The sequence below is a fragment of the Vipera berus genome (genome assembly GCF_964194415.1).
Source record: "Vipera berus genome assembly, chromosome: 1".
Classification (NCBI taxonomy): Eukaryota; Metazoa; Chordata; class Lepidosauria; order Squamata; family Viperidae; genus Vipera; species Vipera berus.
In genome coordinates this window covers 342,137,096-342,154,549 of record NC_138202.1, presented here as the reverse complement: position 1 = coordinate 342,154,549, position 17,454 = coordinate 342,137,096, and the positions used below count along the sequence as shown (strand labels likewise).

The 17,454-nt window shown below is 44.1% G+C and overlaps 1 protein-coding gene across 2 annotated transcripts in view; it reads right to left on the bottom strand.

The window, feature by feature from the left end:
- AP2B1 (adaptor related protein complex 2 subunit beta 1) overlaps positions 1 to 17,314 on the bottom strand; it is an 83,417-nt gene extending 66,103 nt beyond the window's left edge. For both annotated transcript variants that reach the window (XM_081332615.1, XM_081332616.1), the window contains exons 1-5: positions 17,207 to 17,314; positions 10,487 to 10,544; positions 6,713 to 6,818; positions 4,929 to 5,064; positions 1,803 to 2,048 (exon numbers count right to left, since the gene is read on the bottom strand). In XM_081332615.1, coding sequence (XP_081188741.1) covers positions 1,803 to 2,048; positions 4,929 to 5,064; positions 6,713 to 6,818; positions 10,487 to 10,523 — 525 coding nt within the window. In that variant the 5' untranslated portion in view covers positions 10,524 to 10,544; positions 17,207 to 17,314. The remainder of the gene's footprint in view (positions 1 to 1,802; positions 2,049 to 4,928; positions 5,065 to 6,712; positions 6,819 to 10,486; positions 10,545 to 17,206) is intronic.
- Between the last annotated feature and the right edge of the window lie 140 nt (positions 17,315 to 17,454).

Sequence of the window (17,454 nt, the reverse complement as noted above, 5' to 3'; positions counted from 1 at the left end):
TCTAAGTCAGACATGTCAAACACAAGGCCCGGGGGCCAGATCAGGCCCGCGAAGTAGTTTCATGCGGCCCGCGAAGCCATCCTGGAAACAGTGAGGGAACGGCCCCCACTGCCTTGGCCCTGGCCCAGAGACCCTCCTTCTGCCAGAGACCCTCAGATCTGTCCCACTCCTGCCCAGGCCCCCATAGGCACCCTTGATGCGAACGATGTAGAGCTGGCCACGCCCACCCAGTAGGACATACGCACTCTAGCCACGCCCACCCAGTAGGCCATGCCCACCCAGGCCACGCCCACCCAGCCCCCTGAGGGCAACCACAATGCTGATGTGGCCCTCAATGAAACTGAGTTTGACACCCCTGCTCTAAGTGGTTTACAAAGTCCACATATTGCCCCCAACAATCTAGGTCCTCATTTTACCAACCCTGGAAGGATGTGTTGTGATTCAGGGTCAGCCTGTGGGTTCGGCAGTTGGGTCGGACGACTCAGAGGAGGAGGAGAGGGGTGTTGAAGAGCTTGCTGAGGGGATTGGACAGCTTGATGAGAGCCCCCAGCAAGGCCCCTCTCATCTGGTCACGATGCAGACCCAGCTGTGTGAGCCTGACAGCGTGGATGAAGATGACCCACAGCTGGCCCTGTTCAAGGACGCCCGACGCAGGAGGCAGTCAGTCAGGAGTAAACAGAGGAAGGCAATGGGGCACCTCGGAAGGAGGCAGAGAGAGGCCACACCCTGAACTGTATTTAAGGGGAATGTGTGGGAGGGCTGGTTTGCTGAAGGCAACCGCTTGGATTGTTCCTGCTTCTTAGCTCGTGTTTTATGGTTGGTGTCTTGTCTTGCTCTGTTTTATGTGAATAAATTTGGCAGGCTTTATTCCAGCCTCTTGCCGTTTGTAAAGGGGTTGTCCCTGCTTTTGCTGCGGGGCCGGTAGCAGGCTGGTACAGAACAGGATGGAAGGCTAAGTCAGCCTTGAGCCGGTCAGGATCAAACTCCTGGCTGTGGCAGAGTTAGTCTGAAATATTGCATTCTAATCACTGCGCCACCATGGTTCCTTAAACGTTTGGTCTAAATTTATTTTTCAAAACTGTATGCCACCCATCTTGCCAAGGTGACTCTAGGCAGCTTATAGACATAAATAAAATGCTGTATAAAATAATTAAAACAATAAATACAGATCTTAAATTTAAATAAAACTGAGTAGGATAAAGAAATAGGGTGGAAAGTGCACACAGGTAGGAGGTGCAGTGCTCTGTACTCCATCAGCCACCTCCAAAATGTACATCCCCATTAGGGCCCTAGACTAGTTGGCGTAGCCATGTCTTCAAGGCTTTTTGGAAGGCCAGAAAATTGGGAGCAGAACTGACCTCTGGGGGCAAGACGTTCGTTGGCTGATGGGGACTGCAGCATGCCCCTTCTGCCAGCATGGGTGAAGCAGACTAATCCCATTGGGGCGAGCCAGTTTCTCAGATAGTCTGGACCCATGCCATGCTGTATTTCAATCTGGAAGATCAACAAAGCAGGGGCAAGTAGCAAGTGAGGGTAAAAAGCAAAATACGTGTAACTTCCTTTTGGTAGAAGAAAGGGATTAAAACTGTTTGCTCAGATTGAAAGGTCCCAAGCTAAATATATCCTTCACAGTCAGCAACTCAATGTTCCTTCTTTGCAAAAACTGGAAAAGACTACAACTAATCTAGGGTCTCCTGTCTACAAAGCATGGCATCTACCACTAAGCGCCAGTTTTTCCCAGAACCAAGCAGTATCACCTGTTATTTGAAGCAGGGCAATTTCAAAGGAGATTAATACTTTACCATGGGATTAGAGTCTGCGATGAGATCACGCAACGAATCCAGAAAGCCCTGATCCTCCACCATTTGGGCATTGATGTCATGCAGTTTGGCCACACAGACAGCAGCGGTCTTGCGCACATACGGATCTTCATCCTTCAGACACTTCCTGAGAGGTTCACACAAGTATTCAGTGATCTTGTCCACACGGATACATCCCATGGTGCGCACGGCTAGAGCACGGATGAGAGGGTTGGGATCCTCACAGTCCTGGGATGAGGAAATTAATAAACAGTGCTATACAGATTGGCTCTGTGCAACAAACATTAGAAATTTTATCCAGCAGAAGAGGGCTTTTTTCTGTTCTGGGTCAAACTACACCTGGAACATCACAAGCCACTTCATGTTCTGGAGGATTTATATTTGGAAAGCTGCAGATTTCCCTTAGAACAGGTGGATTGTCAGGATCCCGAGAAACAATCTAACAAACAATGTAACAGCAGATCTCTGGAATATTGTGCACATATCTTATTAATAGCAGCAGTTCCAAAAAAGCACTTGTCCTATCTGCCTCTAAAAGGACAAAATAATTTTGCCCCTTTAAAGTGTCAATGAGTTCCTACTTACCCAACTTACTGTGACATTACAAAAGGACCAGACAAATGTTACTATTACGTAGGGAAAGGATAACCATTAATGCAGATAAGTGGAAAGTTGAAGGAGAACTCCACACATCTATGTTCTGGGGTACGTCAGGGAGAGAAGAAAAATGATCTTGATCAGGAGCAAGGACTGAATTAGATATATTAATCAGAAATGCATTCGGCCCTTAAACAGAATCCTTAGATTTTGTGATTATTTTTAAGTTTTCTAGTTCCTGGGGGAAAAAAAACAGATTTCCAAATGGAACAGAGTCCCTTTTGCTCAAAAGTGGTTTTTTTTCCACCCCATGTCTGAAAGTAAAGAGAGGAATCTCTCAATGTAATTTCTGCTGTCAAGTAAAATTACATCAGCAGCTGGGAAATCAATGGCTTGGCAATTAACAACACTGGGCTCAATCAGTATCAGACAGAAAAGAAGCTGAAAAAGTCAGCTAGGACAGAGCAACACCACTGCAAGATTGCAGATTGGAAGCTTGGTGGGGGCGGGAAGGAGAAGGAAATGAGGTAAGAAAATGTACTGAGTTAGGATGTTGTGCAAAGCCAATCACACACACACACACACACACACAAAACTGATTTACTCAAAAATGAGCTTGGAGCCTGTGTGAGCTGAGCCACTGTAGTACCAATCAAAAGTGTTATATTTCAACTATAAGACTTGGATTCAAATCTTTACAGAGCATACTAGTTTTTTTCAAACTGATTTATTTTGAAACTTGATATGTTTATAGGTAAAGGTAAAGGTTCCCCCGCACATGTGTGCTAGTCGTTTCCAACTCTAGGGGCCGGTGCTCATCTCCGTTTCAAAGCCGAAGAGCCAGCGCTTGTCCGAGGACATCTCCATGGTCATGTGGCCGGCATGACTAGACGCCAAAGGCGCACGGAACGCTGTTACCTTCCCACCGTAGTGGTCCCTATTTTTCTACTTGCATTTTTACGTGCTTTCGAACTGCTAGGTTGGCAGAAGCTGTGACGAGTAACAGGCGCTCACTCTGTTACGCGGCACTCGGGATTCGACCCGCCAAACTGCCGACCTTCCGATCGACAAGCTCAGCGTCCTAACCCACTGAGCCACCGCGTCCCTTGATATGTTTATACATTACATTAAACCTGGTTTGCTCAACTGTTTACTGAATTGTGTGGGCTCATACAACACACTAAGGAAGGAATAGGTAATTTTATTTTTTTTAGCTATAGAGGCCACACTTGTTTTAAAGACCTCTAAGAGCAATAGAAGAGATAGCAGGGATATCTTAGAGAAAGCAGGTGTCCCATTATTGGCCCATATTTTGGGATGAAGTCAAAACATGTGTTAAATTTAGTAGAAACATGATGTGCTTTTTTGCTTATTTCAATCATGAAAGCCTTCAACATTTAAAGTTGAGTTGTGGCATTTTGCCACTGAATGTAGGCAGTGTGATCTACCCAAATTATGTTTACCACCATAAGCCAAACCAAAGCAACAATGATGGTTTAGCACAATATGTAAACTTTAGTCATTCACTTTTTCTGCCTTACTTGATATGTATTATAATAAAATAAAATAACATAAAAATCATACTGAAAGCCAGTTTGGCGTATTGGTTAAAGTGCTGGCTTGGAATCCAGGAGGCTGAAAGTTGTAGTCCCATCTTAGGCATGAAAGCCAGCTGGGTGACTTTGGGCCAGTCACTTTCTCTCAGCCCAGCTGCCTCACAGGGTTGTTGTTGTGGGGGAAATAGAAGTATTAAGTATGTTCCCCGCTTTTAGTTTATAAAAATAAAGGATAAATACATACATACATAAAACAAATAAATAATGACTCTAAAGTCCTCGACTTACAACAGTTCGCTTAGTGACTGTTCGAAGTTACAATGGCACTGAAAAAAGTGCCCCCCAAGCCACAGCCGAGCAAGACACCTGCCTGCCCGCCCGGTGGCGCTCTTCCTCCTGTCCGAGGTTTTCATTGTTTTGAGCATTTCTGTTGAGGATTGGCAGCAGGGGTGGGGTGGGGGGGTGTTTGGTTTTTACTCCCCCCATTTGCTGGGTGGTTGCAGCAGGTTTTGGTCCCTTCACATGACCCTGGGACACTGTGACCATCATAAATATGAATCAGTTGCCCAGCATCTGAATGTAAATCACAAGACCCTGGAGATGCTGCAACATTCCAGCTGATCGGCGCTTCTTCTGGGCTCAGCAGAAGCACCAGGATCAGGCCGAGCTCCACCTGGAGCCTGGCGCTGATCCTGGCACTTCCACTGAGCCCTGACAGCCCTGTAGCTCCAGCCATCTCTCGGCTCAGGCTTGTGTGGTACAGCCATTCCCCTGCCCCACTACCACTTTTCTAGGATGGTCGCGTACCACCTGCCAGTTGCCAATGTACTACAGGTGATACCCGTACACTGGTTGAAAAGCCCTGATTTACAGTATTAATATATGCAGAAATTTCCCACCAAATTATTATTTTGCTATTGAAATAAAGCAAAGACGCATAAATATTGCAACTTACTTTCACAAAACTGTTCACAGCCATGATGGCCATATCTGGCTGACTTTTGGCATAGTTCATCAAGTAGAGATACACCAGCTTCTTTAGCTCCAAGTTATCTGTCTGCATGCAATTCACTACATCAGGGAAAAGGGAACTGGACAAGAAGGACAGCCAGGTTAAAGCAGTAATTTCTAGACTGGTGGCAGTGATTAATATGCTGGAGTTAACTAGAGAGATCCAAATTGTTAAAGAACTCCTGGTGACTTTGGGTTTAAGACTCTCTCAGCCCAACCTAATGCACAGTATGGCTGGCTGAGCAATTCTGGGAGGTGAAGTCCACATAATTTAAAGATGCTGAGTTTGAGGTACACTGCTATAGAGATAAAATAAGAGGAAATTGCCCATATATACTGAAACTCGTCATTATCTGACAGCATCTAAGTTTTCAGATAAAATCATGTTTCATTTGCAGAACACATACCATATTTTTCGGCGTATAAGATGACTGGGCGTATAAGACGACCCCCCAACTTTTGAGATGATTTTCAAGATTTTTCGTCTTATATGCCGGAAAATCAATGAGCCCGGGAAGGCATGCCCTCCCCTCTCACTGTGGAGGAAGCAGGGCAGGCTGGCGTCTGGCGGGAGCCAGCAGGGCAGTCCTGCGCACGCGCGCGCTCCCCGGCTCCTAAGGAGTCCTCGGGGAGCCATGGCAGGCGCCTCACGCTCTTCCCTCTTGAGGCAGCATCGGCGGAGCCGTCCGGCGTCACGCGGGAGCCGGCAGGGCAGTCCTGCGCATGCGCGCGCTCCCCGGCTGTTAAGGAGCACTCCTTAGCAGCCAGGGAGTGCGCGCGTGTGCAGGACTGCCCTGCCGGCTCCTGCCCGACGCTATTCCCACTTGAGGCAGCATCGCTCCCCGGCTCCTAAGGAGTCCTCAGGGATGCTGCCTCAAGAGGGAAGAGCGTCGGGCGGGAGCCGGCAGGGCAGTCCTGCACACGCGCGCATTCCCCGGCTGCTAAGGAGCGCTCCTTACCATCCGGGGAGTGCGCACGTGTGCAAGACTGCCCTGCCGGCTCCCGCCCGACGCCGGACGGCTCCCCCGATGCTGCCTCAAGAGGGAAGAGCGTGAGGCGCCTGCCATGGCTCCCCGAGGACTCCTTAGGAGCCGGGGAGCGTGCGCAGGACTGCCCTGCCGGCTCCCGCCAGACGCCAGCCTGCCCTGCTTCCTCCACAGTGAGAGGGGAGGGCGTGCCTTCCCGGGCTCGCTGACTTGCAGCCAAGCCGGAGCTGAAAGGGGCTTTTCCTTCCACCCACCCTTTGGAATAGACGCAAGAGCTCCCGGGGTCTGGCGTTTGCAAGGGGGAGGGGAAGGGGCTGAGAGGCTCTTGGGGGTGGGAAGGGAGAGTCACGTTGGAGGGGGCACTGGACTAAGGAGGCTTGAAGTTGCTTTGCAAGAACGGGGGCGCTCGATTGATTTATGTACTATTTTCCGGCATATAAGACGACTGGGCGTATAAGACGACCCCCCAACTTTTGAGATGATTTTCATGGGTTTAAAAAGTCGTCTTATACGCTGGAAAATACGGTACTGTATTATAGGCCTTAGAATCTAAAGCAACATTTTGGGGGCCGTATTTGGTCTTTGTAGGTGGCCCGTGGCATGCCATTTAATCACTGTGCAAAGCAAACACAAAGACATTTCATAGGACTTTATTCATTTTTTCTCTTCTGCCTCATTAAAACGTACACTTGGGTGGAGAAGTGGGAAAAACAGCACACGAGAGCCATTAGAGAGATGTTACCTGACATCCTTCCCCACCGTCATGGCAGCAATGACTTTTTTCACTGCTTCCTTCCTCTTCTCCTTTTTTTCATTGTTGAGTTCAGCTTTCAGTTCAAAAATTTCCCCTGCAGACAAACATGCGAGGACCACAGTCAAAAAAGTTCAGCAAGAGCAATTTAGTCCGCCCCCTCCAACTAAGAATTCTGTTTTCATCAGTGGATAACAGAGGCATCCAGGAAATCCTTGCCCTTAGAATCTGGAACTCTCTCTGATGTGGTCCTCAGAACCTGCTGAGACCCAAATATTTAATTATTATCACAGATACAGGCAGTTCCTATTCAGCAACCACAACTTGGATCGACCGCTTGGCTGTTGTCGCTAAATGAAAACATCAAGGTTTTTATGCTTTTCCTTCAGTTTGCCTATGCTTTACAGCCTTGCAAGGATTGTAAAGGGAAGGATTAGTCATGAAGTTATTTTTCATCACCGTTACAAATGCAAAGTCACTAAATGAATCAATCACTAAAGGATTACCTCTATAGCAAGTGCATTGCTTTTAAAGTGAACTAGGTTACCTTGACCATGGGCTGCAAGAATGACCTTCACATGTTAATTGCATAGTGTGAAGGAGCCCTTTCTCTTCAGCCTTATGGTTACAGGTTAACAACAGGTTAAAAGGTAAAGGTTCCCCCGCACATGCGTGCTAGTCGTTTCCAACTCTAGGGGCCGGTGCTCATCTCCATTTCAAAGCCGAAGAGCCAGCGCTTGTCCGAGGACATCTCCGTGGTCATGTGGCCGGCATGACTAGACGCCAAAGGCGCACGGAACGCTGTTACCTTCCCACCGTAGTGGTCCCTATTTTTCTACTTGCATTTTTAGGTGCTTTCGAACTGCTAGGTTGGCAGAAGCTGGGACGAGTAACAGGCGCTCACTCTGTTACGCGGCACTCGGGATTCGACCCGCCAAACTGCCGACCTTCAGATCGACAAGCTCAGCGTCCTAACCCACTGAGCCACCGCGTCCCTAACAACAGGTTAACTGCTGTTAAAAGAATGAATTCCTCCTTGACAGGAACAGAGGGTGGGGGAAAAGCCCAAGAAGCACAGGGCTCAGTTTCTTTCAGAAGCTGCTTGGTGCAATCATTCCAGTTTCTCTTTGGGTAAATGGCTCTGCAATTAGGCACATTCACCAGTCAGTCGTTCTGTGAACATACAGGTCCCCCATGGCAGCAATTGTTTGTGAGAGTTCTCATTAAATGCTCTCACATTTTAAGTATATAGAACAGTGAAAAAGACAACGCTCGACAATTGCACAACTTGAAAAATAGCAGCAGGGTTCAAGACATCAAGGAATTGCTTTGGCAACCTAGAGACAGCACCTACGATTTTGCACTGAAGTATTTGCTCATTTTAAAAATATCTTTGCCACTGCATGCTATCAGGACTCAGTGGGCGCTACGCAAACTTCTGATACCGTCTGAGAGCAAAGATAAGCCAAAATTCAGAATTTCTGAAAGGGGAGCAAATCCTTTTTCACAGAACAGGCTGTTCCAGGAGTGGTTCGGAAGCCATCTGTGCTGTTTTGGCTGTCTGCAATAGTCTGATTTGGGAACACAACATTTAATTTCTGATTTGATTAATTTCACACATCTTTGCTACAAACCTGTATTCAGTTTGAACCAGAGAGGAGAAAACACAAATGTCAAAGGAGCTTCTGACGTATTGGTAACCTACATAAGTATCTCATGTTATCTCACTTCTCAAAAAGCAAAGAGACCAACTGATTTGAGTGTAAACACACACACAAACATGACTGAAGCATGCAGTGTTTCTCAATTTAGGGACTTAAGGTGTGTGGATTTCAATTCCTGAATTCTGGGAGCTAAAATCCACATATCTTAATGTCACTGAAGTTGAAAGCAAGGATGATTTCTGCACATATTTTTGGAGGATACTTTATTACAACAGGCACGGTTGAATTATTCTAGCATTTATAAATTATGAAATTAGACACCCTTTTAAGCAAAAGGGCGGAATTAGTAATGGCCCTGCAAATCAGGGGAGCAGAAGAGGGTGGGGGAACGGGAGGAATTATCAGCTTATTTAATAATTGCATGGCTCCCAGGAGTTGACAGCTATGAAGATCAATAGTTTAGCTGGAAGCCAGGAATCTCCATTACTTAAGAGGGGGGAGAAAGAGAAGTGGCAATGCAAAAATAGGCTGGGTCTGCAAACCTTTGATAGTCAGGGATGATCAGAACAGCAGGTGTATAAATGGTTTTATCCAATCTCACAACCTCAGCAGGAGATCTACTTGCTGAGGGGCAAGAGGTAATCCCAACCTCAGCAATCAATTGGTAAGTCAAAAAGTCCCTTAAAGATAACACACCGCCTATCATATTAATTGCCAGAAGAGTTCCATATGTAGCGGGCATCAAAAATCTGCCCTTTTTTTGTGTAACAAGAAAATTCAGCAGAGCCTTTTCCCATTACTTTGAAGTTGAAAAACTGAAATTCAGACTTATTTTTTAAAAGAAAACCCCAAGCAGCCCGCAAAAATAAGAAGTGGGAAAAGAAAAAACCCAGCCCAACCATATACAATAGGATTAAACCTATTTTGTATTTCCATTTCAACTGATGGATGGGCTTTGGTTCTATGGTTTTACGGTTGTGGGATTTTACTGTTCTTGTGAGCTGCCCAATTCTGTGTTTTAGATAGGCAGCCATATAATTTTTATACGTAAACGGCTTTGCATATTTTGAGAGTCCAGTTCCCATGATTTGTAAATTACACGTCAACATGTTGTATGAACTCAACCGATCCTTATTCCAAAACATTCGGTTCAATAAAAGCATAGCTTGATTGTGTTACTGCCGCCACATCAAAGAATCTGGCTGGAAGAACTGGGACCCATGTAGTATTGTTTCTTCCGGTTACAGCCTACGCCAGATTAATTTTCTTTCCACTGTTCTTTATGCATTGAGGTTAGTAGCTCAAAAACTATGAGTGTGGGGGAAAGCTGAAATTGTGGAAATAACTTTTCATTGTATTTCAACTGATTAAAAAACAACTACCCTTTCAAAAAAATCCTCACGCCTAAGCTTAATTTGATTGGCTTGGCTAGACTGTTTATTTATTTATTTATTAAACTTATATACTGCCCTTCTCCCGTAGGACTCAGGGCGGTTCACAAGTTTTTTTTTAAAAAAAAACAATACAACAATTACAAAAATTAAAAACAATTACCTAGAACGATGAACTATGCCATCACATCTTATTAATAAAGCTGTTTTAAAAATGGCTTAGTAACTTGTATGAACCAACCCAGTCTCTTCATCCATTTGATCTACAGCAGGGATGAAGAGTGCTTTTATCTTAATTCTCATATCAGCTTGCCCTCTCATGTAACCCAGCAAGAGGTACAGGGAGGCAGACTGTATCCAGTGTAGAGAGTTAAAAGAGCCTTGGTGGAGCAGTGGGCTAATGCCTCCTTAAGTAACACCAGCTGCCTGCAATTAGTGCAGGTTCGCATCCCACCAGGCTCAAGGTTGACTCAGCCTTCCATCCTTCCGAGGTAGGTAAAATGAGGACCCAGATTGTTGGGGGCAATAAGCTGACTTTGTAATAATGCCGCTTGGGGGTGAATGAAAGCCCTAATAAGCAGGCATATACATAGAATGAAGGCTACTGCTAAGCTTGTAAGCCGCCCTGAGTCTTCGGAGAAGGGCAGGATATAAATGGAATTAAAATAAATAAAAATAAAATAAACATCACATTGCAGATGAACTCTGACCTTTTTTATTGGTGGTGAAGTATTTGGAGTCTGTCATGATTTTGGATTCCTACTGCACCTAGGGGGGAAAAAAACCCACTCAGTTTAAGAAATCTGCACCTCTTTTCATAGCAAATGCATTTGTGACTGCTTCGGAAAAAGAGTTTTGTTATCTGCTTGAAACTGTAAATCGATTAGTTCCAACGTACCACAGAATAGTAAATAGTATTCAATATATTAAAAAAAAACCCAAAATTTTAAAATAACCTTCAATGTGACAATCATTCCAAAGAAAATTAACAGATCAAATAATACTAATAATCAACTTTGTAGTTTTTACTGTGAAGCTTCAGGCTGAGTTAAACTAATGACCTTTCCTAAAATCTGATGGGCAAATGTTGCAAATTGACAGGTGATAATTTTTATGGTAATAAAAGGTCTTCAGTGTCCTGCTACATCTTATCTATAATATTAGGTAATTATTAATATCAGTATGTACCAGGAAAAACAATGTAAAAAGAGAAAAATTACTCTCTAAAGATATGAAGCAGTTTTTATGCTCCGAATTATATATAAAAAAACATTTCACTTCTTTAAGTACAGATGCTGATAAGAGTCAAACATTGACCTGTCTCAAGTAATTGAGGTGCCAATACATACAAAGAGAATCGGCTAGGTAGCACGTCTGAGGCCTTGGTTGCAACCTGGCATTGGCGATTAACTGAGGCTTTTGCCTGGATTATTCCTATGAAGCCTCTCTGTGCACTGATTCTGAAATGCACCTCAATTCTCTGAGTCACTCCGACAGGTGAAGTGCAGGAAGACAAAGTATACCTTAGGCAAGAAAGGCTTGGAACATCTCCAGGACCATAGCGAAGGGTATTCGTGCTATCTGGCGGATAAAAATTTCTTGGATTTGCAGGACTTTTTCTGGGCAGGACCAAGTGAGCTGCCTGGGGCATCATTGCATTTTGAACCAGCTGTAGCTCCTGGATGGTCTTCAACAGTAGCCCAATATTCAATTGTGAAGTGACCAAAGCATGGTTGGCCTCTGAGTTGTCAAGGAAAGGGTGCAACTGGGGCACAAGGTGACTCTGTGAAAAGGCCCTCTCGGTTATAACTACCACCTGTTCTAGGCACATTATAGTAGCTGCAAGTGTAGGAAGACCCCCATCAGTCTTGAATGAAAAAGTGAAACATATCAATATTTTCTCTGTTCCAAGAGAATAGCTCCTTCAAAGGGAATAGGGAATACATATGTAGGATATAGTATATTTTGCCCGTGTGTTATTGCTGCTTTATGAGCTGCATTGGTCACCAATAAAGCCCTTCATAGAATAGGGCAGTGGTGGTGAACCTATGGTACATGTGCCAGAGGGGGCACTCGGAGCCCTCTCTGTGGGCACACGTGCCTCGCTCTTTGGCTAAGTTTTCGCAGGAAAAAGCCATTTCTCAAGCCCCTTCCTAGCCTCCAGAGTGAGCGTACCATTTTCAGCTTTGAATTATATCAAATCTGACACCAGAAACAGACTAACAGATGACCCGGGGGCTGCATGTGTTGCTCTCAAACTTACAAAGTACAAGCCAAGGTTCGACAAATTATCAGCATGCATACAACAGCAAAAATCACATTAATTGTTCAAAAGCATGCCAAAGGCAAACTTTTACCTTTCAATAAAAAGTTGTTTGTATCATTGAAAGCTCTGTTATTGTGTTTTTCTTTTAAGACAAAAGATGTTAATGTACGAGTTGTTTTTTCTAAACTAAAGCCTCAGTATTCAGATTAAATTAACGTGTTGGCACTTTGCAATAAAGAAGTGGGTTTTGGGTTGCAGTTTGGGCACTCATTCTCTAAAAGGTTCACCATCACTGGAATAGTGACTGGTTATTTAAGCGACTGCCTGTCTCCAATTATTTCTGCCAATCTGGTATGATCGAGCAAAGTGGATGTGTTCCTGGTCCCTTAAATTAAACACTGTCATCTAACGGGACCGAGGAAGCGTGCCATCTCTGTTCGATCCCTACTCTCTGGAACATCCTGAGGTCAGAATGTTTGTGGAAGTCCTGTCAATTTATTTCCCTGAATTTTGTTTCTGTAATTTTATATGGGTATCCTATTTCTTTTAAATTATGTATTCTTTGAAATATGGTAAGCATCTTTTTGGAGTCAGAAAGCTTTGAAATCCAATCAATAAATAATGACAATTATAAAAAGAGTTTTTCTCTAAAGCTAAAGACCACCCATCCTCGATCTAATTCAAGAAGCCAGGAAGGAATAAATGAACACACAGAAGATGCTTCTTTCAGCTAAGCAGCACTCATGACTGAAGGCTGTTTCATCACAGCAGCCCCTGCCTCCCCCCCCCCCCCCCCCCGCCACTACACAACCTCAGAGGGAAGAAGACACAAACTATATTGTTTCCAATCTGAGAATCATTTCTCCCTAACAGCTTTAACAGTATTTTACGGATGCCAGCAAGAGCCAGCATTTCAAAGCAATGTGTCTTTCTTTGCACAGGAAACTGGTAGAGCAGCCCACCCTCATATTGTGGCAGAGAATTAACCCCAACTTAATGACAGGGCAGAAACATATTTGTGCCTGAGTGGCGGAGGGGAGAATATATTAAACTCTATCAGATTAAAGGAAGGGAAAACCTATCCTATTCAGTTCAAAGGAATCAAATTTCATACTGGCTTACAGGAATCAAAAACTATCTCTATTGCTAACCCTAGTGCTGGGAGCCAAAATGGTATTGTCTTTCCTTCCAGCATCCTCAAAGCACAATTGTACTTACATTGGAACAAAATCTCAATCTGTTATCCACATATCCAGTTTTATACAGATCTTGTTTTAAAGTAGCATTATTTTCCATTTCTTTTACTTTGAAAAAGATGTATTTATTAAATTAATTCATATAACCATTCAATTGGCATGTGACTTCGGGTGATGTACACACACACAAATATTAAAATTATAACATGTTGCACCCAGGTAAACTTTACACTACCAAAAACAATCCAAGAATAATCAAGTTGGATGCAAATTAATTCACCCACTACCAGGTGAAACAACAGGTCAAAAGACTTCTAAATAAGGCGATCCAAATAAATAGAGTGATCCAAATCTCTCTGGTCCATAGGGCGGGTCTCATGACAAAGAAGCTCATTTTCTGGGTCCTATCAACTGCTTGAGTGATGGGACTAAGAGAATGTCCACCCCATCAGATCTTATTGGAAGACAGAAGTAATCAGAAACAGCTTGTGCTGCAAATAACCAGGCCCTATGCTACAAAGTTTTAATTAACTGTCTTAGGATTTCAAGATTCAACTGTTTATTTGCCATTCCCTGTGAAAGACATATCATTTTTTCTAGAGGAAAAAATGTCTAAACTTTGCATTTATCCTAATGCTCCTTTTCTACAATGAGAAGAAATACACGTTTCTCTAGTGGGAAAATGGCTTTGCTGTGAGAAAGAGCTAGCTTCCTTTGCATTTTTAATTCCATCTGATTCTTCCTCTAGGATTTTTCTTTGACACGTCACTTGTCAAACCTGAGTGTAACTGGAAGGAAGTGGTGCTCTCCATTCCAAAAATTGTAGCAATTCTTCTATTTCTGCTTCCCAGAGAAAGTGGGAAGAATAACTCAGTTTTCATCCACCAATCACTGGGGGAAAAAAAGAATCTTCACACATGCAATGGTCTACTTAAACCACTTTAAATGCGATAGATTCAACTCCTCCATCCCATGAAATCTATTTCTGCTCCAAACATGTCCACCAATAGGCTGCAGAGCCAGAGACAAATGCAAACAGAGAATTCTTAGGGGGACCAGACTGCCAAACCTGCTCAGAGAGATTACATGATCACGCCCTGGTCAGAATGAAAACCAAAGTTCTGACAATACCAGTTCAGACTATACTTCACTCATCATTGCACACCTTGCAGAAACCTCTTTGTCAGGCCAGGTGCTTCAATACTGTCTCTGCAAAGAACCAAATGCCTCCACCAAGCTTTTAGTACATTCTTCTCTTCTGTGCAATCTGACTGTGATCAGAGTGCAGTAACTCATGGTTAACTATGGTGGTTTTTTTTTGCGGGGGGAGCCCTCAATTTTCAGGATTGGAATTCCACAAGAAACAAACTAACCAGATAGATTAGTTCATACACAGTAGGAAAAGTGTGGCTAACCAGATTCCAATTTAGTGTGTTGTGGGAACCAAGACTAACACAAGGCTCCTCTTTGCCTGTTTAGATCAGAAACATTTCCTACCTTGAATTTAAAATATTCCAGGGCATGCCAATAGCCCAGATGCTGCATGGGGCTGAAATCTGGAGATGGGATAAGGAGATTATTTTTCAACTGGAGGCAGTCTAAAACATCTTAATAAGGAAGATCTTGGGGCTCCCCAAATCACCTCCATAGCTAATCTAGAATAGATGTTGGGTTACTTTCCTTTGCTGTCAGAATACATCATGCATTGCTGGGGCACTATAAGAAACCAGAAAGTCTTCAAGAATCTACCTTGCCAAACTTTGCTTTCTCCATCAATGGACTGCACTTTTGTCACCAATCCTAATTCAACTCTTAGAAAACAGAAAACATTTTTTTTATATGTGGTGTAGGGTGTTGGCCTAGAAACCATAGACTGTGTGAGTTCTAGTCCCACCTCATGCATGAAAGCCAGTTGAGTGACTTTGGGCCAGTCACTCTCTCTCAGCCCAACACACCTCACAGGGGTTGTTTTGTGGGGAAAAGAGGAGGGGGAAGGAGTAGTAGGCATATATGTATGCCACCTTTATTTACTTATAAAGTCACCTTTAGTTCTGCCACGTTCAGTTACTTATAAAGCAATAAAAGCAGGATAAAAATAGAATAAATAAACATGCTACTGCAACACAGATTTTAATCATTATAAAAACATAGAAGCCTCTCCTAGTACTCAGTTAATATTACCAACATCTCAATCAGAAATTATTTTATATCCATTTGCAGACTATGCCTACAAATATCTTGAGGGGAGATTTTGTAAACACTTTGTTGAACAGTGACTCTGTCCCCTTGGTGTCTAAGTGAAGGGTACTATTTCACTTTGTCTTCCATTGTCCCATTTACAATGAGATTTTGACATTATTAATGGTAAACGAATTGAAGAGCTTGGACTCAAATGGCTAAATCATGTTGCAGATATGTTTAACTTTAGTAGCCAGATTGCTACTTTCGCTCTGTTGTCATTTAAACTCAAGTTCTTAATCATAACCCTGGTTGTATCCTGTTTTGGCCTCTTTGTATCTAACAATCTTTATTTTATTTTGTTCTATTGTATTTTATGCCATGTTACAATGTTATGACCTATAGTTACAACAAGAAATCTTAGTCATTTTACTTGACTCCCAACCATGAACTACTAGGAAATTCCACCAGATATCTATTTGAAATCCTGGCTTGATACCATTTTTCATTTGCAACAATAACGCCCGCCACCTCTGCTCTATCAAATTCTTTAATAAGACATCGCTTTACATAGACAGCCAATGTAAAATATTCTCAGCACCTTGTGGATAGTTACACTCTCCCTGTCCAACACTGCCTCACAGGTCTCTTATTCTAGGGAAACATAGGGGGAGGGGGCACTATATACCTGCCTCAAACTCCTGTATGAATGGTAAGCAGTAACTCTAATAAATACAAAATGTTCATTTTGTTTTATTACTGGTTTTACTTTATAAGTGGTGACTGATTATATCCACCCTATTAAACTGGCTCACAGTGAAGACAACTCTTAACTTTTTTTCACACAGAACCTCCATATTTCTCTCCCAAGGACAGCAAATTCCTTTCCCAGCTATTCCCATCTATGTTTTCAAACAGAGACCTTCTCCTCCCTCCCCAACCAGAGAAATATCTTGTGCGTTTTTGCACACGCTCACCTCACATCCCCTTCCTGTTCCTAAAATTCCCTCCAACTCTTCCACCTGACCCCAAATTCCCTTAAAAGATATTTATGGAAAGAATTCCAGCCTCTCTACCTCCCCACCACCACCAACCATACCTGCCATCTAACCAGTCCAAAACTTTCTCCTCCAGTATTTTTGCTCACTTTCCTCGTTTCCCCCAACACTTCCAATTGCAAACTGTAAATTCCTCGATGGCAGGGGGACTTGCCCACCTTGTGATCTTTTGATTGCGGCTTATAAAACAGGAGCTATTAAGGCCTGCAGAACAGGCGAGGGGCAACTATGACCATCTCCCCAAGATAGATAATTATTCCTCTTCTCTCCCCCCCACCTCCAATCACCTTTCTACTTCCCTCCCCAAGCAACGATATCACACTTTTCTTCCCGAGAACAGGAACCTGCAAGCTCCACCCGGGAAGGGAGCCATTCTGACTGGGGAGAAATTATGCTATTATGCTATTCGCCTTTCCCACCTAGCCAGTAAGGAACCCCCACCGGAATGCCAAGGGGGGAAAAAGCCGACCCCCGCCCTCATATCAAGCCCTTGGTCGGCAACCTCGGCTCTTTTATGACTCGTGGACTTCAACTCCCAGAATTCCTGAGCCAGCTATGCTGGCTCAGGAATTCTGGGAGTTGAAGTCCACGAGTCATAAAAGAGCCGAGGTTGCCGACCCTACCCAAGGGAGGAGCAACTCATCCTCTCCCCCCCCCGCCAATTCCTCAATGGGCGGAACCACAGCCCATCCCCAACTAACCTACCACGAAGAGGGGAGTCTTCGAACAGACCTGATACTGAAGAAAGGACGACGACGACGGAGGAGGAGGAGGAGGAGGACGAAGTAGTAACGGTCAGAAGCAACCGTAAAACCGCCTGGCTTGGGAGGAGACCGGAAACCGGGCTGTCTGGGAAGACCAACCAACGATATGCGCCACGCCTTCCTGCTTAGATCGTCCGCAGCCACAGAGTTTCGGGGGCCTAGATCGGCACACCCGTTTTCTTCCGGTCCTATTCCTGCAACGGAGGAACGTCGCTC